This window comes from Labrus mixtus, chromosome 3 (genome assembly GCF_963584025.1).
Source record: "Labrus mixtus chromosome 3, fLabMix1.1, whole genome shotgun sequence".
In the NCBI taxonomy this organism is placed as follows: Eukaryota; Metazoa; Chordata; class Actinopteri; order Labriformes; family Labridae; genus Labrus; species Labrus mixtus.
The window spans coordinates 17,841,399-17,866,483 of NC_083614.1; the positions used below are offsets into that span (position 1 = coordinate 17,841,399).

Consider the following 25,085-nt stretch of genomic DNA (forward strand, 5'->3'; position numbering starts at 1 on the left):
CGAATACTTTCTTCAATTCCAGAAGTTGTATCAACCAAATTGAATTGTATGCAAAAGTAAAAGCACTCAAATGACTTGATTATCAGAAGAGTATATTGCTAAATACTACAGACTTTTATTGGGTTGTAATTGAAGCAATACGCACAGTCACATTCAGGCAGAATTTGTATAACCATAAATACTTAAATTACTCAACTATTGTTAAGCTTTAATTATACATTATGTTTTGGCAATACATTAAATTCTTGATTTTTATGTACTCGGTCTTAGTATTCATTGACGGATGTGTTTATTGTAAGTCAAGTTTATTTGTATAGCACGTCTGAAACAGCTTCAGCTGACCAACGTTAAGATTAGGGAAAAGGATAATAGACAAGATTGATAAGAGTTAACCAGAAATGTGTCATAACCCGGAAGGCTTTAGGACCATGAAGCCACCTGCAGCAGCCACATTGCAGTGTGCATGTATTTAAATAGGAAAGTCACTCTGATGGTGATGAGAGCAACACACCTTACCCACGTCAGGAAGAAGGAAGACTGCAGCTGCTCTGTCTTCATTTCTGTCAGTGTAAACTCAGTGTGAGCTGCTCCCCTGTTTGTCTGTCTGTCTGACTGTCTGACTGTCAGTCTGTTCATCCATGCCATCTGTGTAAACCTGCTCTGTCCGGGATATTCTGCTGTTTCACCGGACCTCACGTCTCTGGAATGAGTTTTATGAACTGGAGACGAAGCGTGAAGAAAAATGACAGCAAAAAGTGAGTAGTCGAGGAAAAAAAATCAGTGTAGGTCAAGACCCTGTCGATACTTGTCTGTGTTCATAGTGTTCTCGCACTTTATCATCAAGTTACTATGTTATCAAGACCAACGAAAGATCCTCTATAAACCACACAAATACTCATTTGAATACTCGAGATGTGATCGGTGACGTTCAGACCTGATTACTGTAGATGGGTCAGAGATGATTTCTGTTCTCTCACTGTTACAACGCTGTTACTGTTCACCTATCAGTCAGGGGAAATCATCTGAAGCAGGCACACATGTAATAAATACAAAGAGGCTGAGCAGTGTGAGTCCATTGGAAAAGCAGCCTACTGTTTGAATATGAAGTTTGTTGTTACGGTCTCAACCTGCTCTTATTTGTCTTGCACTCAGTCTGCAGCCTGTTAGACATTACATTGTTGTCATGATGATGTGGTCAAACAGGCTTTCTATGTACAGCAGTGGGCTGAAATACACTTAATGATAAAAAAAAACAAAGTAAAAAAGTGTTTGATTTGTGTTTGTCTCTGCTGCATGGCTCGTGTTTTTAAAGCTATTTTTACATCAAACTAAATTACAAAAAAAAAAGTTCTTCTTGTTTGTAAAATGATCACAAAGGGTCATCTGAAAACATTAAGGTGAAAATAACTTTATTTTCCATACAAAAAAAAAAAGATATTTACTCTTTCATAAAATGCCATAGTTTGAAATATTCAGGAAACTAAAATTATGGAATTCACAGTGTAACATGAGAGGCTCTCCTCACAGACAGGCAACCAGTGATGTGGGACAAAATGTACAACCTGCTGAATGTGAAAGGGGTCACACACTAGGCTAGGCTAAATTAATTAACAACATTTTGACTTTTGACATTAATTTGAAGACTGCTATCATTTGTCACACAGAGCTTTTTTATGCCGGTAAAAACTTTTGATTCAAGCTTTTACTACTCCGTACTCGTCTGTTCCCCCAGACGTTCAAATCCGACACCCTCGCACACATCCTCTTCTCACTATCATGACATCCACTGTAATATTCTGTCTAAGCTGACCTTTGACCTCTTCACAGAGATGTCGCGCAGGGGCAAGACATACCCGACAGTCCGGACTCCCCGAGTCGGTACGTTAACAATGTGCACAAACTAAGTCACATTTAACAATTTATCAACAAACTGAGTGCTACTCACAGTGCTAATAACACATGTAATTACAGTAACACTGAGCCTCCACTGACACACACTGACTTTAATGTACTTTCACAGGTTGTCAGTCATAAACAGTCCAGAGATGGATCCCATCATCACAGATTTCAGGTAAGTGACTGAAATGAAAGTAAATTAAGTCAGCATCATTTAAAAGCATTTTCTATGTTACAGATTCAGTTTGGGTTTTAAAATGTATCACTACAGTTTGCCAAAGATCTGTCCCAACATCAGGCACAGGCACTTTCTCCGCATTTTCAAGTTCATTTCTGCAGAAGAAATAAAACATTGTCAACAAGTCAGCAGCCTGGGAGTGTCTGCATGTATCAGTGTCTGTGTTTCTATGGTTCTCATGATCATGTTCCTCAAACAATAGCTGTCCTTTAAGCTTGTTTCCATCCCTTGAGATTTCCTTTCTTTTTTTCTTAGCAAACCCAATTTTGTTTTTTCTGTTTCAGGTTACATCTACCCGGAAACAATAATGGTCCAGAATCAACAAATCCATCTAATGGGTAAGTTAGAATAATGTGCTTTGTATACTTTAACCAGAGCAAACCTCTGCTTAAAGTAGCACAATCCTCTAAAACCTGCAGGTGTCGTACAGAATGGAAGAATTCCTCTTGAAAAGTTTTCACAAACGTTGTTTTTCTACTATTCTACAATCCCATTTGACAGTGAGTCGCTGTTAGCAGATTGCTGGTGACAGCTGACCTAAAGGGCTTCTTTACATATTAGTGACACGTGGAGGTACAGGTCATCAGAAAAACTACATGAGTGTGAACAAGCTTCTTCTTTAAAATATATAACTTCTGCATTCTTTCTCATGTATGAATGATCAGTTAAATCTAATTTAAATTGGACAGTAAAAGTTAAAGGTGAGAAATATAGCACTTTTACATTACCCTGGGAAAAAGACAAATCTGCAAGCTCGTGTTTGTTTTGCTTTGAATCTTGAATCTTTGGGCACTGTGTCTGGTGCTTCTTGAATTCACAGTTTTCCATCTGACCTGATTCAGGTTGGGCCAATCAAAATCACCTATCTATGTTGTTGCAGTGAACTGGCTACAGGTTTCCCCAGACATGCGTATCGGCATATTCCAAGTACCACTACAATACCAGCAGGATAAAAAAAAAAATAAAAAAAATGATTGGTACAAAAAAAACTGACGCTGACTTCAGGTAGCTGACTAAAATGACACTGCACTGTTGTTGTTTGTTGGTGTCACACATTAATGTACAGTTAACCTGACAGTTTTTGGTGCATCAAATAGATGAAGATAGGTTCTTCTTACCATGTTGTATTTACAAAAAATAAGTATCCATAATTGGCCGAATTGACAGGTCACTAATATATAAGGCAGGACCGGAGTTTGAGTACGATAACTTAAATTTAAAGACTGATACAACTTTTCTATCTGTGTGATACATTTAAAGCGACAGAGGTTAGTTTAGCACAAATACTAGAAACAAGGAGAAAGGATGATTTCCTCAGTCTTGTTATTTAATGAGAAAAGTATATGGCTCGTATTTGATCTAACTGCCAACAAAAAAAAAGAAGCAAATAAGCATAATACCTTTGACCTTTCAAAGAATTAATGCATGTCTTTTTCTTTTTTTTGTTAAAGTTGTTTTTGTCTTTTTATGCCTTTATTTAAAGATAGGACAGTGGATAGAGTCAGAAATTGGGGAGCGAGAGAGAGTGGGGAATGACATGCGGGAAAGGAGCCACAGGTGGGATTCAAACCTGAGCCGTCCACTTAGCCACTTAGCCGACGATAGCCTCCGTACATGGAACACGACTAATCACTATGCTACCTCAGCCCCTAGTGCATTATCTTTTATACTCTTGCATCACTCAATTCAACAGTTTCAAGTTAGGTTATGTTAATATAAATGTGTTTTCAGGGGTCATTGTTGGCTATAATCCTTGTTGTTGTGCAGTAAAACATCCTGGGATTGTTTAAGGAATAGCTCTATTGCCCTGATACCAGCATATGACCAGAAATACTCAGGATGATTTACAATTGTTTGGTCAATGAAAGTCGCAGATATTTCATATAATTATATCAAGCTGAAAGCCTACATAGTTTGAAATCACAACAATCCTTGTTTTTCTCTTGCCAAATCCAATTCTCCTCCATGGGGACAGCAGCATATCAAATCTAATTATGTCCACCTTAAACCCGTGACTCTCTGTGCAACTCACAACACACACGTGAGAAATGGAAGCAACAATTAATCATTATTCTTTTCACTACAGTCTATAAAGAGTTTAACGTCCCTCGTGTATCTGTGCTGTAATGCTTCACTCCCGTAATTGTTATTTTTAGTGGCTACCATGGAGGAGAAAAATCTGTCAAATTGTGTTGAGGACTCAAGACACAGTCACATGACTCTGATTTTTATTCCCGTTACTAATTACGTTTCTATGCATGTGGGGTTTGTATGTGTGCCTAGTACTATACAGACACCATTTGTGTCTGGCTCTGTAGAGAAATATTATTTACAATAGGTCAGCAGATAATTTAGAATTTTGTAATCATGTTGTTCACTTTAGATGTTGTTTCTCTTCCAACATTATTCAAACACACGAGCCCCCAGTGATGTAGTTAAGTAGCAAAACAAGTTGTTATTTAATTAATTGATTAATCATATGATTGGAGTTATTCAACATTTTTCTGTTTAGCTTTTGAATATGAGGATCTTTCTGCAATCTTTGTCTTGTGTGACTTTGGACCTGAAGATCTTTGAGTTGTGGGCTGGTAGAACAAGCAATCTGAAGGCATCCAATTGGGCCTGACGGCCATTCTTTCTGTTTTTGTCCAAAAAAAATGGATTCTTACTTGATGACAAAGTTGTTTATTGTGGCACAGATACAGAACAGAGCAGCCCTCACACGGGGCTCAGTGAATGTTACAATTTGTGCATTTTGTGGGTCTTTTCACAGCTGTCATTTTGATCTGTCAAAACAAGAAATACATGGATGTAATTAAAGCCCTCACACGGATTATGTTCTATTAAAGTTGAATCAGGGAGCATTTGTCAGGGAACTTGTGTGCTCAGTGGCAGAGCCCTGCAGCTAGTAAAGCTAAATGGAGTATAACGCTTATCAATATACTGAGCGTGTGTTTGTACATCTCTCTATCACACACATCTAATCCGAGATTTAAAAGTGGTGAAATGCTATGCTGCTGTGTCTCTTTTCATTCATGATTTCAGGCCTCTCCAGAATAAGCTGCATCTCTGTCTTCTATTCCTGTACCCTCTGTGGTCGCTGCAGCATTCAGTCTCTGCCACTGCAGCAGGCTGGAACTGAGATTCTAAGTACGCACCAGCACACTCTTCAACAACCTTTCAAGCCTCATTTTTCTTTTTAAAACTACAGTGGCAGACATTTTTATGTGACGGACTTTATGTGACGGACATTAACTTGTTTCTTGTTTCCCTTCATAAATAAAAATCCTCAGGCCATGAATAGTGGGTATTTAAGCCCGCCCCCTGACTTTGCATTAACCAATCACAGTTTGGACTGCAATGTGTAGTATGATGATCGGAAGAGATTGTCAAGCTTTTTTGCTTTGCGTGTGTGTGTGTGTGTGTGTGTGTGTGTGTGTGTGTGTGTGTGTGTGTGTGTGTGTGTGTGTGTGTGTGTGTGTGTGTGTGTGTGTGTGTGTGTGTGTGTGTGTGTGTGTGTAGCATCACAGATAGACAGTGTGTTCTCCCCTCGTGTGATAGTCATCCCAATCTTATTAAGATCTGCTGTTGCTGCTGCATCCTACCTCCTCCTCTTCCTCCTCCTCCTCCTTGTCCTCTCTTCCTCCCTCCCTCCCTCTCTACTTCATACTCTCTCTTTTTTTAAACCGCCTGCCCTTCTGCTGCTGCCTCTGCTCTTGTTGCTGCTGCTGAGGCACACACCATTACACTGCACTGCTGGAAAAGCCCCAGGCTCCCAATCACTTCTGCAGTTTCCTTTTTCTCTACCATCTTTCTCCATCTCTTTCTCCTACACACACACACACACTTTGCCAGATGAAAATGTCAGAAGAGGAAGAGACTCTGTCAAACGGGTAAGGTTCTTCACATGTTTTGATGGTAGTTTGGCCTCTGTAAGATGCCTTGTCAGTGTGTGTGTGTGTGTGTGTGTGTGTGTGTGTGTGTTCTTGCTGTGGGACTCTCAGGCATGTGGACAAACTTGCTTGGTTTATTTTAGGTGCTGCTCAGCTCTTTTGTGTCACAGCTGAACGCTAAGAACAACTTATGGCCGCTGAAACAAATGTGATGAAAGCTCAGCGAACCACAGGCCGTAAAGTAATGCTTCGTCACTGTTGGAGGGGTGTGAGAGTGTGTGTGTGTGTGTGTGTGTGTGTGTGTGTGTGTGTGTGTGTGTGTGTGTGTGTGTGTGTGTGTGTGTGTGTGTGTGTGTGTGTTTGTTCTGTTTTTCATCGGCACATGGAGGGGTGTGCACGTATAAAGTGGTTGTGTGCTGCTAAGTGGCTTCATGCGTGCGCCTGTGATAAGGATTATCATTGTGTAAGCTGCTCTCTCTGGAGAAATCAACTCAGAATTTCAGCTGACTTGAAGTTCAATTCAATTATAGGGACAATGCGTAGTATGGACATCCTCGACCTATTAGACTCACTTCTTTGTGCTGGCCGTGATGTCTTTCTTTTCTCATACAGTGGACAGCTATTCCCTTAATTTAGGGACACTTTCCTTTACTGAGTGCTAACTGAGAGCTTGCTCCATATCTCTGTCTGAGGTCTCATTGTCTTAAAAGTGAAAACCTAACAGAAATCCTGTCCTCCAATCAGTTAGGACCATTTCAATTTGATTTACTCCATGATAAAATGTTACTGTTGATTAAATGACTAAAAAGTTACTTATTGTTATCTTTTTATTATATCCCCCTTACATGACCTTACTAATGAGGCCAACAGGAACATTTAATCAGAGTAATGTTGTACCTGCTGCTTACAGACTCTGCTTTAGTCACATAAGCAAACAGGCTCTCCAAAACGCCACCCTCCTTCAACAATTATTTACATGTGCTATTTATCTATAACTTATGCGTGTCATCTCAACCTGACAGGAGATACGTTTCCATCTAGGTTCTTAACCTATGAAGAAAAAGACTTCATATGGTTGAATAAGTCGACTTTGAGAGTCAAGTTTTAGTGAAAGTGTAGGAAATAATTGTAGAGTCAGCAAAAGAACAGTGTGACTATTGTGAAGTTTCTTTGGGATTAGCATACACAATAAAGATGTAGTTAGCTGTTCAAACATCCATCCGCTTGATTGCTTATAGAGTTTTGTATAACTTGTGATTTTAAATGCTGCTTCACCTTTACTCACACAGATGGAAAACTGTTACAACACAGTCGAGAAAGCCCCTGTTTGATGTAGTCAGTGGCCTCTTTGGTCAGACATGTGACTCTGCAGCAATATCCTTGAAATCAATGACAAAAACACACTCAGTTTGCTACCTTGTTGCAGTTACGCTTGGCATTGTTGATGTCTGTATTATTTATCACCTTTGATTTAATGTTTGTTTTTTTTATGATAGGCACTTAATAGAAAATGTCTGAATGAATTAACAATATTTGTATTATTTATTCACAACATAATACTACTGTTCTCACATAACCTTTGATTAAAGCTCCTGTGAGGAGTTTTTTTACTGGTTATGAAAAAGACACTTAACCCCATATTTCTCCTGCTGCTTCGTAAGCGTTGTGTGAACGTGTATAAATGGGATTAGTTAATACTGATGGACACTTTACTTAGCAGCCTCTGCCATCACTGTGTGAATGTGGTGTGAATGGGTAACTGTGACCTGCAGGTGTGAAAGCGCTTTGAGTAGTCAGAAGAAGAAAAAAAGGTTGGGAACCATTCTCTATATGACCCACAAAAGCAAACAAGATAACTAGCATTAAGACTATTTCTATATTGTAAGTTTTTGCTCTGCTATGAAGACGATGCAAACTGAAAAAAATCGTATTTCTTTAATAGCAGTTGTCAATGTGAGTCTTGTGCTGTTATGAGGAAGCTGGGCTTGTTACCGGTCATATGGTGAACGCAGCAGTCAGTCACCCGCATGTCGTTAGCGAGAACTGCGCTAGTTTGTGTGGGGGTGTGTGTGTGTGTGTGTGTGTGTGTGTGTGTGTGTGCTGCTTTATTGTGGTTGGTCTGGTGGTGTATGTGTGTGTTTGTTACGCTTCCTCTGTGTTTGTAATGGGCAGGAATGTAGAGGGACTACTGTCTAAGTCACTGCTGTTCTATTCTTCTGCAGCTCTGTCAAAGTGGTAACACTGCTTGACAGGTTTTGTAAAAGCTACTCAATTGTCAACGGGGAACAATCGTCACGTGCACAATACAACAAAATAAATCATTACACTACAGAAGTTAGAAGGGCAAAACCATACTGCATTTTAAAGAAACCAGATTTCCCTTTCATATCAATGAAATGGCATCTCAAACAAATAAAGACACCAGAAAAGCAAATAACTCTCTTGAAGTTTTAATTTCCACTGCAATGAGAGAAATGAATCAGCCTTTCAGATACATCAACTCAATTCATTCTGTCAGCTCATTATGCTGAATGTTAATGTGTTCTTTACATGCGGTTCTCGCCCAGACACTGAGAAATAAAACATCTAAGCAGATCCATTATCAGTCACACTGAGTGAGATCAAAGTGGAAGGCGGCTGGTGAAGAAGGAAGGATTCTGTCATGACTTGTGCTTCATTTAGTCATGCTCTACGCTTGTTGTGTGACGGTCATGTGCCCTACAACATGAATAAAAAGCAAAATTACACTTATTATGAGTGGAAGTGTGTCACTTTTACTAACACAGCTGATGTAGAAGAAAATGTCATGTTTACAAGAGGAAATAAAACTATTTCAAGCAGCAACATCACCTCTCCCTCGTCTGAAGTGTTCAAGACTGTATTTCATAGAGGTAATGGTGAGGTTGTGAATTACTGTAATGGAGCTGATTCCCTCTGTAATGTGCAGTGTAAAGCAAACAGAAATAACCCCAACAGCATACGCACTGTTGAGGCAAGTTGCTTAAAAGGTCTGACTTAAAAGGGTTGAATTGCAGAGGAAAGAGTATGTAAACTGAAACAATACCAAGATCCAGCCTTTGTGGCTGTAAATGAGAACAGGGTCACTGCAGCAGAGAGAGAGAGAGAGGGAGAGAGAGGGAGAGAGAGAGAGAGACAGTTACTGTGGTTGGGGAAAGGTGACAGGAAATATTTGACACTTCAAATATGAGTCAACCTAATGGTTTGTGGTCCTATATAAATTGTCGTGAACTTGACTGGCTTAGTACTTGAGGAATCATCCACCTCGAATTAATCAAACAACAGGATTTTCCTTTCCTTTTTCAACAGACCTGCTTCCACCTCAGCCTGCCTTATTTATCAGATGGTGATGCACATTCCGTTCTCATCGATATGTTTTGTGTGTTTTGTCATACAGGTGCTTGCGGTCGGACCTGTCGCTGGCTCTGGAGGACTGCATGTCGGCCTTGGATCTGTTCCTCAGAAACCAGTTTGAGGAGGCACAGGCCCAGCTCAGATGCAGGTAGGAAAGCCACCCTGAACCTCGTGCTAATATAGCTGCTGATCTCAGCTCTATTAGGAGCCCTGAACCACCTGGCTTTGTGCGTTCATGGACAAATAAAATCAAATAAGAGACAACGAAAATGGGGTTTTTGCACGATTTTACACACAGTTGTTAAATATCCTGGTATACAGGCGAATGCATGCTGCCTCACTGTTTCGGTCATTAGGCTTACTGTGCCTTTAATACAATGACACGTCTTCTTTGTCAAAGCACTCTGACTATAATGTCATTTTGATGGTAATTAGTAAATGTAAGTATGCTAACACCCTAAACCAAGCAGGAAATACCAGCTATGCATCAGCATATTAGCTAAGTGATTGTGGTCATCTTAGCATACTGATGTAAGCTAACTGTATCTCTGTGCCTGAAGAGACTTGCATAATGCAGGAACCTGTTGATAGTGTCTGTGATTGGTGCTAAAGAGTTTTGCACGTTTAAGTTGAACACAAGTAGCTTATACCTGCTTTGCATCCACAAGATAGCATAGTCATTCTATGCATGTTGCCACTGTAACTTCACTGAATGTTGCTTAGCGCTGTGCTCATGATGGATTAATGTTCTTTTGTAAATAATATTACAAAGAGTAAGGTCTAGAGCACTCTTTTCTAAAATGTCCTGAGTTAGCCAGTAGCCTACTGGTTAGTGCACGCGCGTCATGTATGAAGGCTGTGGCCCTACAGGCGGCGGCCTGGGCTTGAGTTCCACCATCAATAAAGTTTATCTTTATCTTTATCTTTATCTTTGTCATTCCCCACTCTCTCTCTCCCTGGAAAGACCTTTAAATAACCAGAATAACAACAGATAGATACAGCAGCCTAACTGAGCTGCCTGATAAATGGGTTGCCTCGTTTCAAGGTTATATTCAGGATGAAGGTATCCGCACTTCTGTTGCTTCTGTTTTGATGATGATTCGGCAAAACCCTTATCTGTTGCTGTATTGCTTTTGTTGATTTATCTCAAATATCCACAGCTAATAGATTAAATAGTTTCCTGTTATGAGTGTATGTTTTTCTTAAAGCAATTACATCTTATTGGCTCCATAAAAATGTTGAAAAAAAATGGTTAAAGTCCTGCTATAATTATTTATTGTATAATAATGACGACAACATTTTAACGTTTTAGATCGCAATATAAGAACTGATAGACAATAAATAAATTGAATGTTTAATACCGTGTCCTTTGCATGGACAGAAGCAGAGATCTTCGTCACTCCAGAGCTTCGGAGCTTAAGGACGTTTTCTGCTGATGCTGGAGGATTTTAATGATAAAAAGCTTTACTTGACTGACAAGTTACTTTGAGTCTCAAACACTCACTCCCTCTCAGGGTTTTACATCTACTAGTACACCATCACTGTGTCATCAAGTTTCTCTATTGTCCACTGCTCATTCTCTCCCTCTATTATCAGAGGGTTTATCACAGCTTTGCTATTATTCTCCAGCCTCTTTTTCTTCTCTGAGGCTGTGGGCCACTCCTTGGCCCCAGTTTCGTCTTTTCAGTGCCGGTTTACACCCGGACTGGGGACAGGCTCCTGTTAGCCTGTAACATTCTTTATGTGTTTTTATACTACAGCTAGATTGGAAATCATTGTACGTTTTACATGTATGATGCTGTAAGTGTCAAAAACATTTAACCCTTTCACGCATACTGGTCACTAACGTAGACAGCAGGTAAAAAGCTGTTTTCTGCTAAACGCATTAGTCTTGATGGAATGGTTTCACATCAGCCTCTTTAATGGACACAAGCAAGTCATCCAATACATTGCCACCCACCAGACAGACGTAGTAAATGTACCATACATTTCTCCAAAGTCAAGATGGTTGATGGAAAAACCCCATTGCCATGTGGCTCAGGAATATCTTTCCAATTCTAGTGTTCTATAAGACCCTTACAGGGGATTTTTTTTTTTACATCAAGTAACAATTAAGGAACAATATTATTATATAAACAGAAATTCAATGATTTGTATATGCATTAAAAAATAATGCTAAAATTTAGCATTGCAGTGTTGCAGGACTTCTGTCTTCAAAAAGAATGCATTTTTTTAAAAGCTAATAAAAAATGTTACTTTGCATGTCCTAAGAAGTAAAATAAGTATTGCTTCACTATTTCATAATTCCTGCATGAAAGGGTTTTAAAATGGTGTCATTTATTTTGCTTCTTAACCAAGGCTTAATAATCTGTAAAGATTTCTCTTTCCTTAGCTTCACACTTGCTAGAGCACCTGAACAAACAGGAGTGGCAAATATGAACATGTTTGTAGCTGTTATAGCACTGATGGTTGCTTTTGTGCATGCAGGAGGAGGACTGAAAGAATGTCAGCAGAGATAGGTCTATTTGATAATCATTCTGGGCTTCATTGTGATGTGGGCTGGATTGTTGTCTCTACTTACTTCACTGTACTTGAAAGGTATACAGGAGTTTTTTGTTGAATGAAAAAGTTGGATTCATTTCATACAAGTTGCCAAATAATCAATGTTTCCTTTCTACAAGCCTTTCCCTGCAGTTTTGAGACAGTAAGGATCAGATAAAATGTTTTACGTTGAAGTTTGAGGCATCAGTCCTAAGTAAGACTTTTTAAGGTGTGACATGTCTTTATTAAGGGAAAGCCAAAATAGTATTTCAGAGAGAGCTTTCATTATCTATATTTAAATATCATGTGTGCATTATTTTACCCCTACATTCCTGTTTATGGACAGTGGCAGCTGGCAGCTGGAGTCTATCCCTGCAAGCACTGGTAGAGGTCCAGGGTTAGCCATTATAGTGTTTTTGCACTTACTTGTACCGCTTGTCGTACTGTTGAAGGAAAGTGTGAAATGAGATTTGTGTAAATCAACTAGGAAGATGTGGGACGACATTTTCATCCTGATATTAAGTGCTAATTCAGATATTTGGACACAGTTATTCACGATTGTTCAGGATTGTAATCAGTCAACACAGAAGCAGGAGTCTTATGGATTAAATCAAAGAAAAACAGTTGATCCAGAGGAGGTCTGTCAATCACACTCACTTGGAGACGTTGTTTTCCCTCGCATTAGCTTCAAACTGAATATTGGTGAGTAATGTGTAATGCTTCAAAATGTTTTATCACCTGTTTGCTTGAGTTAATAAGTTATACTTTATTGATCCCGGGAGGGGAAATTCATTTTTACACTCTGTCTAGTTAACATGCTACACAAACATAGGCCGAAATACACACACACGCACAAACAGGATCCTATGGACCTGCACTAACCGGGACTTCAACCGGTGACCCTCCGATTCCCAACCCAAGTCCCTACAGACTGAGCTACTGCCGCCGGTTGATAGCAGCCTTACAGGATGCCCCTTTTCTTAAATGTTCTTCATCATCAGAGACTGCGTATAGTCCAAACTCTTCTTCATGCAGACACCAGTGGGCAACTCACACCCTGTTATATAAATCTATAGGTAGAGCTGTCCTTTCATTTTGCTTATCGCTTATATGTTTCAAATGTAAAAGTCGAAGCTACTTGTTTCTTAAAGTCAGGCAGCCACAGCAGACTCACCTACAACATTGTACAAACATGCCTGCTTAATAACCAGCTAATTGATTTTTCCTCTCTCAGTCAGGATTCAACACCTCAGAGGTTTGTTCTGTTCTGGTCTGTTCAAACATGCCACCAGACAAAGTATAGCCAAAACAGTGCAATCTTTATCTCCCATCATACCCTGTTCCTTACAGCTGTAGCAGGGAGGGGGTGCAAAAGGTGAACTATGGACAAGATAAATCTAACTTATCAGACTGAAGCCTGCCATGAGGTTAAAAATGTCCCTCTAGTTTTGGAATGTATTTGTTCATTTCTGAAACTTTCCAACTGAGAAACGAACAGAAACAAACTGCTTTGCTTGTACCGATTCTCTTGCCATTACTTAACTTCCTGATTCATACTTACACGTGAGGAACTGACTCAAAGGCGTGGATCCACACAAGTAATTTTGGAGAATGTACAAAACCGCTCTGTCCTTGCATGGTGGAATTTCTTGTCAACATTTTGTGGGAAACCCAGCTTTAATGCTGTGAGCAGGGGGAAGACCTTTTCTTTGTTTCCCGGAGCCTCGGGATGATAGTGATTGAAAAATACCTCAGGGCTGCTGTGAAATAATTGACATTCTCAGCCACTTTCAACACAGCTACGAGCAATTGAATTTACCTAACAGCTTCATCTTACAAAGGTTACCCAGGTTGAGTTTTTTTTTCTTACATAAGTCTGACACGAGACAGGGAAATCGCTCTGCTTCTCAAGAAGTATCTCCGCCTTCATTAACTCTCCAATGTAACTTCCTGGTTGTTGCTAAGTTGTTGTTGTATCCTGTTATGCCGGTGGATTCAGTAGTAGAGAAAGTTATGCTCTCTGTTAAAAAATATCCTGATGTATCGATGCAAATGTACGACCCTGACAAGATGACAGCCACTCAGATTATGATACCTCAATCTCTGTCTGTCGCTCCTTCTCTTCAATGAATTTAACATATTCTCTTCTTTATGAATTGTGCAATCAAAAAGCAAAGTTTAAGTGGATTATTATCTGAAAACTTTGTTTCCAGTTTTTGTAACAGTGTGTACACAGTGTAACTCCCCAGCGGCTGGTCACATGAGTCAGTCTGTGGTGAACACCAGCGGCATGTCAGACATGCAGACTGGCAGCATTCCTCACTACACCCCTCTGCCTTTATGACTGAAAGTGAGCATGTTTGTAATACATGAACAAACACACAACATGAAGGTTAATACAGAACATATGAAACTATTTAAACCGTGCAATTAAACGGCAGCAGGACAGCATATTGATGGCATTGCACCATGTTATTTTTATTGTTTAGCTTGAGTTTTTTTATAGATTAAATAATGGGTTATAACCAGAAGAGCAGCCTCTTTTGACTGGAGCAACAAGTCAATCTACTGGAAAAATGTGTGTGACACTTTTACTCCTCCTTCATCCTTTTAAGTACCTGCAGGAATTCTGTCAAACACAGGGCGTAACATGACACACCAACAACCGCAGGATCTTTAATATACACTAACTGTTTTTTTTTTTTAGATATCCTTTACTTCAGTCATTCTGTCCCTCATTCAATAACTACTGTGTGAATCTTTAACTCCTTTATTAACACACCAAAAACAGCATCTTTTTTCATGTGAATCACCTGTTGGTTAAAATGTGATTTTTTTTTTTTCTTACAGAAAAATTCAAAGTGTGTTTTCTATTTCATAGAACCAAAGACAGCATGTATCACGCTCTCACCTATGCCACCATCCTGGAGATGCAGGCCATGATGACATTTGACCCCCATCACATTCTGGCTGCAGGAAACACCATGAAGGAGGCCCAGGCTCTCTGTCAGCGGTAAGACCCTCCCAAACCACCAGGGTGAAATGTAAACCCAGCAGCACTTTGTCTTTTGTCTGCTGTAGAAGTAAAAACAATAAAAAATAAAATCTCCTGAAAGCAAGTTTTTTCAAGTTCTCAAGATTGAAGGTAATTAAAATGTATCCATAAGAGGTTATTTGGAAAATAGCATTTTACATTCAGACACACAATAAATGGAACTGAATCTTCTGAACACTGTCTCCTATTAGCTACATCATGCCAAAAGCAGAGTGCATGCTGGAATCATTGAAACACACAAGCCAAAGAAATGTCACAGCAGTGTGTGAATATTTTTCCTGGAGCCAATGTGACAGTCTGTCATGATTCAGACTTATGAGCTAAACCTCAAAGACACCTCTAACAGACTGTCACTGATCAGTATTTTGGCTGCACTTACAGTATGGCTTCTCAATTTTGTGTCTGATTGTTGGGAAATAAAATGCACACTCAGCATCATAAGGTAACTTCAGCCTACAGCATATCAGCATCCTGCCTCTCCTGGAAAGAAGCTGACTCACTGATTTCAATAGAAACAAGAGGCGCAAAGAAATGCAGGTCAACAGTGCTGCGGAAACACAATCCTGGCTACTTAACAAAGTCTCTTATCATAGACAACTACAGGAAGTCGCTGAAAATGATACAGAAATAAAAAGCAAGGTTTTAAGAAACTGTGTTTCTCCGTATCCTGATCCTTAAACTTTATAACCACATAACCACAGTTTGTGATCTTGTTCTGTTCACCTGATTGTTCCCATTGTGTGTCAGTTTGTTAAAAAAAAAAAGCACTTTATTTTCCCATTTTACAACTAACTAGAATGTTAGCAATGACAGCACCATTGCTTGATCTTTATATTTGAATGTGGAGTATCATCTTAAACCATTACTGCCTTAATTATTTCCTATTTTTTCTGTATTCCCTTCCTGCCTTGATTTTAAATGTTACTTGTCTTTAAAAAAATCCATAATAAATTCTTGGATTTTGTTTTTATTTACTCAGGCATCGCAAGAAGTCCAGCTTCTCCAAGAACTTCACAGAAGGTCAGTCAAGTCGTTTGTTGACAATATGAGGAGCGTAACTGTTTTTAAAGCAGCAGGTTTCAGAATTGAGGAGGCAGTTTAAGATGTTTGGTTCAAGAGTTAACGCCTTTGAATGCTGTACACTATTTCAAATCTTTGCCTCTGTGTGTCTGTGTGCTATTGTCAAATACTTTATACACATTGTATGTGTTTGTGTACATATGTGCATTGTATTTGGAATAATGCTGCAGCTTTAAGGCTTTGTGATTAATTGTAACAATGTGAAAATATATATTTTTTTTACATCAGAGGAACTCCATGCAGAGGTGTGCTTTGCCGAATGTCTCCTGCAGAGGGCAGCACTCACCTTCCTTCAGGTCAGGAGACAGCCTTTCACTTATAGGGACTTATACAGATTCATGTTTCACCCCTTGAAACATGAATCTGTATTGACATTGGGTCATATATGTAGTAGAAATGTGAAATACATTTTGAAGTTGGTGCCTTGTCCGAGAAAAGGCAGAAAGTGTCTTTTTGGCTCATGTGGCTGAAAGACACCAAATCCCAGAATGCACAGCAGCGCAGGCCACTCCCACTAAGGTCAGGTTTACAGACATATTTACTTCAAAACATAAGGCCGTTTCCTCAACTGATTCCGAGATTTAATCCAGGAGGAATTGGTATCTTGGAAATTCCTGGCAGAAAACAGACTCTATGTCTGTGTCCATAGGCAAACAGTGAGAGCACCGACGGCCAGCGGCAAGTGGCGTCTAGCGGCTACGGCAGCCAGCGGCGGCCCTGGCGGCCAGTGGCCACAGCAGCCAAGACACAAGACCAGCCTGTCTGCATCAGCTGTCTCACCGCTATATTTATATTTTTTCGCCATTATCAACTTTCTCCATAGAGCCTGTTAGCAAAGCTTCCAAGTAATATGCCGGACGTTAAGTTTCGATTCTGGGAGTGAGTTCCCACCCACTGATCTGTGATTGGTCTGTAGCTTCAGTGGTCGAAAATATGAGGAACTAGCGTTGTAGTTTCACCCTGCTAACCGCAACAGCTTCCGATGACGCAAAATGCCGATTTTTTTCGTCACTGGAAGCTCCTTTTCAGACTTAGAAATACAAAGATTTCCAATCTCAGTGGAAAATGAAGGCAGGATGCACGACCATTCAAAAATACTACCAGGTTTCTAATGATACAAAGCTTAATGCAAATGGGTGAAGTATCCCTTTAATCTGCCTCAGCTTCTACCTTCTATTTCTATATTTATAATAAAAAATAACTTATTCTCTGCTTCTTTTCCACTCTCTGTTCAGGATGAAAACATGATCAGTTTCATCAAAGGGGGAATCAAAGTGAGGAACAGCTACCAGACATACAAGTGAGATCTAAATCTTGTCATGTGTTTTTATCAGTTATACTTTACCGCATTTTCTCATTCTCCTTTTCTAATTAAAAAAATAATTGAAATGCATCTTCCATGTGTACCTCACAGAGAACTTCACACGGTCCTCCAGTCAGCTGGATACATTCACGGGGAAAACCACGGCCACTTTGAAGGTGGTGTGAAACTGGGAGTAGGAGCTTTTAATCTCGTAAGTTGACAGATGAATACATGCATTTGTAAAAAAAAAAAATAATAAAATGTGGTCAAAGAAAATCATTTGGGGATAAAGGACTTCCACAAAATATCAAGCCTGAGGTACATTAATAGAATTCTTAATCTTCTTATACTAAAAATACACACATACAATTAAAAACATGTTTTTATCTAAATGGGATATTCCTGATTAAATGAAAAATAAAATAAAACATAGTCCATCTACAAGTGTTTTGATTATTTACTTTGGATGTCTGAACCTAAGACATCAAGAATGAATAAGTTGTAAATAAATGTAAATGATTTCCTGTTCTACTTTTTTGTCTATATGCAGTGGAAACTTGGTTTACTTGGTAAACTTGGTTAATTCATGATCCTTCCCTTGTTATAAGAAGAAAATAAATCCTGATGTAACCTTGCGATTTGCCTTTTTATTCCATTTCTTGTCCACTCTCTGCAGATGATCTCCATGTTGCCCACGCGGACGCTCAAGCTGCTGGAGTTTGTCGGTTTCTCTGGTAATAAGGTGAGTTATGCCAGTGAGTAAGAGCCAGTAATGTCTGACAGAAGCAAGAGCTGATAGGACAGAGGGTGGATACACATGTTTGACAGGTAAAGGATTGTCCTGTGCTGTGTACAGTAATGTAGTGATGGTCGGGGAAAATCATTTTAAATTGTATATTTAATAATTATTGTTAAAAACTATTTATACAAAAAACATTTCAATTAAAAAAAAAACCAACGTATTATTACGTGAAATGGAAATGGAAATGTGTAAAAAGACTTAACATGTAAGTTTGCACATGACATCACCAATGAAGGTGTCTGCTGCTCTTTACACAGAGATGAACATACCTGTGTGGTTATTTGGATTAAATGTCCACTCAGTGCTAAAGTCTATACATGGAAATTACTTGTATTCTGCTTCCAGACTTATTGGGGGTCACAAGCTGAAAAGTTTGAGAACCACTGCAGTGATGGGTCTTTGATTTTAAATATGAAAAGAACATGAAGAGAACTAATACTTGTATCTGTGGTTGCAGTTTTGCTGGTTGACTAATATATATCACAGCAAATATTGCCTTGAATTTGTAGTAAATCTTATGACTAACACAGTTAACAGAAGTGAACCTGATATGTTTAGTGAAACATGAAACATGAAACTTCTTCAGCTGTAAAGATTGATGGTTAAATGACTAAGATGATTCTTTTATCATAATAAATAGGGCTGGGAATCTTTGGGTGTCTGAACTTTCGAATCCATTGTGGTTTTTGGTGTCACGGTTCGATTGTAAATCTATTTTTGATTCAAAACAATTCTGGATTCATGATTCAAAGTCTATTTTTGAAATAGTACATACTTCAGGATCTATTCCAGTCATCTGTGAGACTGGCTGAATTTCTTGCTGCTCCATGTGGCATTCTACTGAGTTAAAGAGCTAGCGTTAGCACTTAGCAGGGAGTGACTGATTAGTCAAAAAAAAAAAGATTTTTGGAAGTTATGAATCTATTCAAAATCTCAGAAGATAAGAACATTGATTTTTACATAAATACATTTTTTCCCCCACCTCAAATAGAAACTAATGACTGATCCTTTTCTCTCGATCATGAGCTGTTTATTTGTTGCGGTTGTAAAAAATATGACTTTTCATGTATTCATCAGTCAAGTAATTTTGTTTTTAGAACCAGGGAATAAAAGAACAATATAAAAGTAATGTAAAAAAAAAACAGCTGTCCTTTAATTTGCAAAACAATGAAATGTTATCAATCAAATAATCAAATCTGGAGTTGAGAGTAATACCATAACCTGAACAGTGTGAACGTTCATATCCTGATCTGTATATCTTTATTATGCTCTCTCATAAATGTGCACACACACCTGTTACTACTCTCTGTTCAGATTAAATGCCTAAAAAGGATCAAGTGGACATACAGATGCTTCTTTTTTTTGTGTGTGTTCCAGCTCATGTGTGCACAACTGTATGTGTTTATTTCTGTTTGTGTGTGTTGATGTAGGAGTTTGGTCTGCAGCAGCTACAAGAGGGCTCTGCAGAAACCACATTCAGATCTTTCCTATGTAACATGCTGCTGCTGTGTTATCATACCTTCATGAGTTTTATACTGGGTAAGAAAGGGCACACACACACACACTCACACACACACACTCTCACACACACACACACACACACACACACACACACACACACACACACACACTCTCTTATCATCTCTCAATCACACACTCACGGGCAGCTGCGACAAACCATGAAAACGGACATGGTTAACTCTGTTGTTTTTTTTGTGTCCCTTACAGGCACAGGAGAGGGAGATGTTGAAGATGCAGAGAAACTACTGCAGCCATATCTCAAAAAATATCCCAAGGTTTGACAGTGTTAAGAGCTGTGTTATCAAAATAAAAAAGATAAAATATATTCTGAAGTGTTCCTAAACGTACTGTTTTTTTTGTGGGTTTTTTTCAGGGATCCATCTTTTTGTTCTTCGCTGGTCGAATCGAGGAGATTAAAGGAAACCTAGATGCTGTGAGTTCCCATCATTCTGTTGATCTGGGGGGGGGTATTATAAAAAAATAAAGATTTTGTCAAGATACATCTGAACTAGGATTAAAATAAAGAAAACAATGAAGCTGGTTCTCCATTTTATAACATAAAAGTCATAAAAAGATCCCTGTTTTTATATCGAGTCGCGCACATGTTGAAATCACTGAATATGGTTTAAAAGGTTACATTCTCTGTGGTTGGTGTGTTTCTAGGCTATCAAGCGATTTGAGGAGTGCTGCGAGGCTCAGCAGCAGTGGAAGCAGTTCCACCACATGTGTTACTGGGAGCTCATGTGGTGCTTCACATACAAGAGGCACTGGAAGATGGCCTACTTCTACGCTGACCTGCTCAGCAAGGAGAACTCCTGGTCCAAGGTGGGCTACAGAAGAGATGGATTTAAACATGTCCTGACCAAATAGGCGAAACAAAATTAGGCAGAAGACTGGGTACTTTCCTCACACCATCACAAGTAGGTGACTCAGAGCTGAGTCACCCTTTGTGTTGAAACGGGCAAATTTTCAAGAAATTCCTGACATAAGCACAGATGGTTAAAGGCACTAAAGTCAGTGAAGCTGGCATGAAATAAAACCCCTATTTCTTTGTTTGGCACATGTTTTAGATTCCTGAAATTCTGTTTAAGTCATTTTTTTTCACAAAAATGTTGTCGCTCTTTTCTCAGTTTGTAGAGAAGCAACACCATTAAAATCAACTCAAAATGTGGTGTCTTAAAGGAGTTGTGTTTATGACACAAACCTTATACAGAACTCATTCCCAACTTATATTTCAGTGGAGCGTCTTATGTTGTAGTAGTAAGTTTTGTTTTCACCTGACGGGAACAGTGCATGAGATAAAATGTATTAAATATTTGATAACAAAGGTGAAAAAGAAAATTCATTACATTTTATGCCACTTGAAGGGGCAGGAAGCTTAGTTAGCATTTTAAAACCAAACCTGTATTCTGCTGCCCTGCTCTGACCCTCTAATTTCCTCAAGTTTGTAGTTTTTGTCTCCTCATCTTAAAAAAAAAAAAAAAAAAAAAAAAAAAGATGTGATTACAGTAACAAACCATTTTCTCCCTCCTACAGGCTACCTATGCGTACATGAAAGCAGCCTACCTCAGCATGCTCACTGCAGATGATTGCCTAACCTTTGGGGAGACTGCAATCACTCTGTTCAGGTATGAAGTAAGAGCTGAGGCTTTACAGCAGCAGACATGACTCACTGTGACACTGTGATATCATCAGTGATGTCTACCAGGCAGTTGATTTTTTTTTTTTTAAAGTGAACACTGACGTTTCTTTTGTAAACTTTGAGATGTGTATGGCTATAATTGTGGTGTCACATATTTTCTTAATACCACCAATGTTTGCACTTCGTCATATTTCAGGCAGGTCCCTGGGCTGAAGCAGAAAATAGCAGGGAAATCTTTACCAACAGAGAAGTTTGCTATCAGGAAAGCACGTCGCTACCTTGCAGAAAGCCCCATTCCTCTTCCTGCTCCTCCGCTGGTCAGTACTGGATGAAGCTATTAAACGTGTCACACTGCTTTACTTGATGTATAAGCATGACAGAATTTTTGCACTGATACTATTTTGGATTTCTTTCGTATGTCATTTGACCAACAATAGAGGCAGAAATTGCTGTTTGGCATCACACAGGGGTGACAGTTTAAACAGATCTGAAAGCCATGTGTCAATCACGTAGGGCAGCCTACTAAGATTTGCATTTAATGAACGGACCAATTAGGATGTAACTCCAATTCCGTCTCTTTAAGGATGTTTAAATGGCGGCTGTTTTCTTAGAGCTAGTGATGTAATGAATACAGTTGTTCAATTAAAATCCATTTATAGAACTGAGTTTCTTTAAAAGTGAAAATGCATTTTCTGCTCACCTGTATCAATGAAAATGTTCTTTCTTTTCTCTGTGTTTTCTAGGAGATGATGTACATCTGGAACGGTTATACAGTCATTGGCAAACACAGAGACTTGACAGAGGGCATGCTTAAAACACTGGAAGAGGCCCAGGCTAAACTTGAGAGCAGTATGCAAAATTATCTAAAATGGTTTATTTTGGAAGAGGGTGATTGTAATGTATAATATTCATAGTTTATACTGTATTTCTTTAATATACATTTTTTTTAAGGCAGACTGCATTTTAGAGGCTACACTCATGCTAAATGTATTGTGAGCACATTAGATAATTATGTAGTATATAAGTAACTAAATTTGAAAGTAAATCAATTACTGTATTTTCTTTGTTTGTCAGGGAATGAGTTCTCCATAGATGACCAGTGTCTTCTGAGCCTCTTAAAGGGACTGTGTCTCAAACACCTGGGGCACCAAGAAGAGGCCGAACACTACTTTACTCTGGTCCTCTGCAAGTAAGCCTCTCTCAGTAACATGCACAGATTTATACAGTATCTGTATTGAACTGTGTAAGCCCATCTTATTTGTTTCACATTCTCTGGTTATATAATAGTAAGTCTTTGTTTATACTGACTACACATCCACATATACTTCAATCCATGTTTTTATCCCCAATTAATTGCAGTGAGAGTCAGATTAAGTATGACCATTACCTGGTTCCTAATGCCCTGCTGGAGCACGGCCTGCTGTGTCTGGACAATGGCCGAAAAGATGAAGCTATCAAACTGCTTGAAGCCGCCAAGTAAGTATTCTACAAGCAGAACAGACAGGATGTACAGCTGCAACTTTTTTGATAACAAATAACAATGTTCAATTAAATGACTTTTAACTTTTGCTTTTTGCTGCTTTTCAGGCAAAATTACAAAAACTACTCGATGGAATCTCGGACACACTTCCGGATTCAGGCTGCTCTGCTCAAAGCAAAGGCGATGGGGGAGAATGGCAACCACGTTCCCTCCAGCCCGTAACAGACATGGGAGGGAACAGCCTTTTTTTTTTTTACATCAGGAAAGTAGAGGAAGAGGGATGGTTGTTTTTTTTTTGTATGTGCGCCACCCTTATAGGGCACTGCATCTCTATGTGACCTTGGGATGGGTGGGTTTAATAAGCCTTCGTCCAGAGTGAAATTATGTTGAACTCCTCTTCCTTTTATATCAAAGACAGACAAGTTGAGAAATGAACCTATATTTATGAAACATTGCTTTAGCAGGCTGGGTTGTCTAGCACTGTGACCATACATAAGGGGCACACCTTATACGGTAGAAAACAAGGTTAAATTATGTAGTATATAATACAAATTACTTCAGCTACTAGTCCAGGATAAGATTAAGCCTAGTCCATAGTGGTAGGCTTGGATCTGGCAGAGCCAAAGCACCAACCACCCCCCATAGATTTACTGACATCAACTCCCTGTGGCCCGCATTTGAATATTTTGTTACAAAGCCTTCCCACTCCTTATGATCAAATATAAATTAGAGATAATATATTAAATGACTTATGATGAAGGATGATACATATTTATTTGTTGACATCATCATCAGGTAAAACTGAAATTTTGTGACTTCCCCATTTTTAGATCAAAACCACTTTGATTGAATTAGATATACATGTATGAGTGTGGGTTTCACTTTTACACTATTTGACAGCTTTTGGTTTATAGAGTGCCTCAGAGTAAAATATTTATTTTGAATATTATTCCATTCCTGAAAATATTTCGAAATGCTGACTCACAATTGAAAGAAAGAAATGATCAAATCTGTAATGATGATGTATTTCAGTGTCATTTGCAGTTTTGTGTAAAGAAGCAAGAAAATGTGCACAGAGCTAGGCAAAGAAAGTCTCCAGAGTTCAACTATTTGAATTACAGGTTATAAACTGTAAATGGCATCTACTACAAAAATTGTCCCGTTTTAAGAGGACAGATGAATGTGTCTTTTAGAAAGGCAAACTCCCTCCTTTTCTCCTCCTGGCGTGTGGGACAGACTCCAACAGTACTTGAGCCTGAACAAACAGGCCATTCAGGCAGAGCAGCAAAGGACTGTGAGCGTGTCTGCCTGTTGCATCTTTAGTGAGTGAGGAAGCTCTGAGTGGCAACTACCAATTCCTCCTGCTTTGTGAACTTCCTCTTCTGCTCCTGTTTGAGCTCTGCTTGAAACTACCACCTGCAGAAGGACTTGAACTACAATCTTGTCATATAATAATCTGTATATCAACAAATTCTTGCAGTGATTGTCATGACAACAAGGGGTCACCTCTAATTGTGTTGGTGACGACGTTATTTGACGGGCTGTGTCCAAGCAACACAGGGTCAAAAGAGTAGGAACCCAGATGGTGTCTCAAGTGTTGCAATTAGACCCCTGCTTATTTATTCATTAGATTAAGGGTTAGGATTCCGTAGGATGACTAGGAGTAAATTTCATTGTTTTATGGTGGAGGAAATTAACTTTCAAATTGCTTTAATAGCAACCACTATCTGGTTTATTCCAGTGACAGAATATTTTATTATCTTGTAATTAATTGGCCAATAGTCTTTTTTTTCCCCCTTTTGATTTGTGGTTTTATCTAAAAGTTATTCTTAACTGATTTAGTGGCATTGTGATGTTTACAATCAGAATATTTTACAGGGCAAGGCTACCACTGACTAGAATGACATTCCTGTACATACTGAATGTTTCTATTGTAATTTAAGATGAAATGATGAAACGCTTCTAAACAACACATTTTCTGTTGTCATTTTTGTACCACTGTCTGAACCACGAAATACACTTGTGATTTAATCTAGTAAAAAAAAAAAAAAAGCCTACAGTGAGATCCTCTTATTATGTGACTACTGAAGGCAATGGCAGCGACAGATAAAATTGCAAATGATGTCAGAACTGCACATAATAGCAGAACTGCTTGTAAGGGGTAATCACGTGAAACGTTGAAATTGGCACAAAACTACCCTAAAGTGGCCATGACAAAGACTATTATCTCGATTTTGACCGTGTGTTTACGTTTTGAGTAAA

The 25,085-nt window shown here is 38.9% G+C and overlaps 1 protein-coding gene across 2 annotated transcripts; it reads left to right on the forward strand.

Moving 5' to 3' along the window:
* The first annotated feature begins 488 nt into the window (after positions 1-488).
* ttc39a (tetratricopeptide repeat domain 39A) lies at positions 489-24,795 on the forward strand. 2 transcript variants are annotated; one of them, XM_061033474.1, is made up of 21 exons: positions 489-755; positions 1,828-1,878; positions 2,021-2,071; positions 2,419-2,472; positions 9,443-9,547; positions 14,822-14,953; positions 15,975-16,015; positions 16,304-16,371; positions 17,311-17,375; positions 17,490-17,589; positions 18,055-18,120; positions 19,611-19,719; positions 19,909-19,976; positions 20,075-20,134; positions 20,365-20,526; positions 21,238-21,329; positions 21,540-21,660; positions 22,087-22,192; positions 22,418-22,532; positions 22,703-22,819; positions 22,931-24,795. In XM_061033474.1, the coding sequence occupies exons 1-21, from the start codon at positions 706-708 to the stop codon at positions 23,043-23,045; spliced, it is 1,848 nt and encodes a 615-aa protein (XP_060889457.1). In that variant the 5' UTR covers positions 489-705; the 3' UTR covers positions 23,046-24,795. The 2 variants fall into 2 exon arrangements, with proteins under 2 accessions (XP_060889457.1, XP_060889458.1); XM_061033475.1 differs by lacking the exons at positions 489-755; positions 1,828-1,878; positions 2,021-2,071; positions 2,419-2,472 and adding an exon at positions 5,843-6,027.
* Positions 24,796-25,085: the final 290 nt, after the last annotated feature.

Excerpts from the sequence above, each read along its gene's own strand:
- ttc39a (XM_061033474.1), top strand. The coding sequence starts at position 706 with ATGAGTTTTATGAACTGGAGACGAAGCGTGAAGAAAAATGACAGCAAA. Across the intron at positions 9,548-14,821 it reads CAGGCCCAGCTCAGATGCAG|AACCAAAGACAGCATGTATC; the intron begins GTAGGAAAGCCA and ends TCTATTTCATAG. Across the intron at positions 16,016-16,303 it reads CTCCAAGAACTTCACAGAAG|AGGAACTCCATGCAGAGGTG; the intron begins GTCAGTCAAGTC and ends TTTTTACATCAG.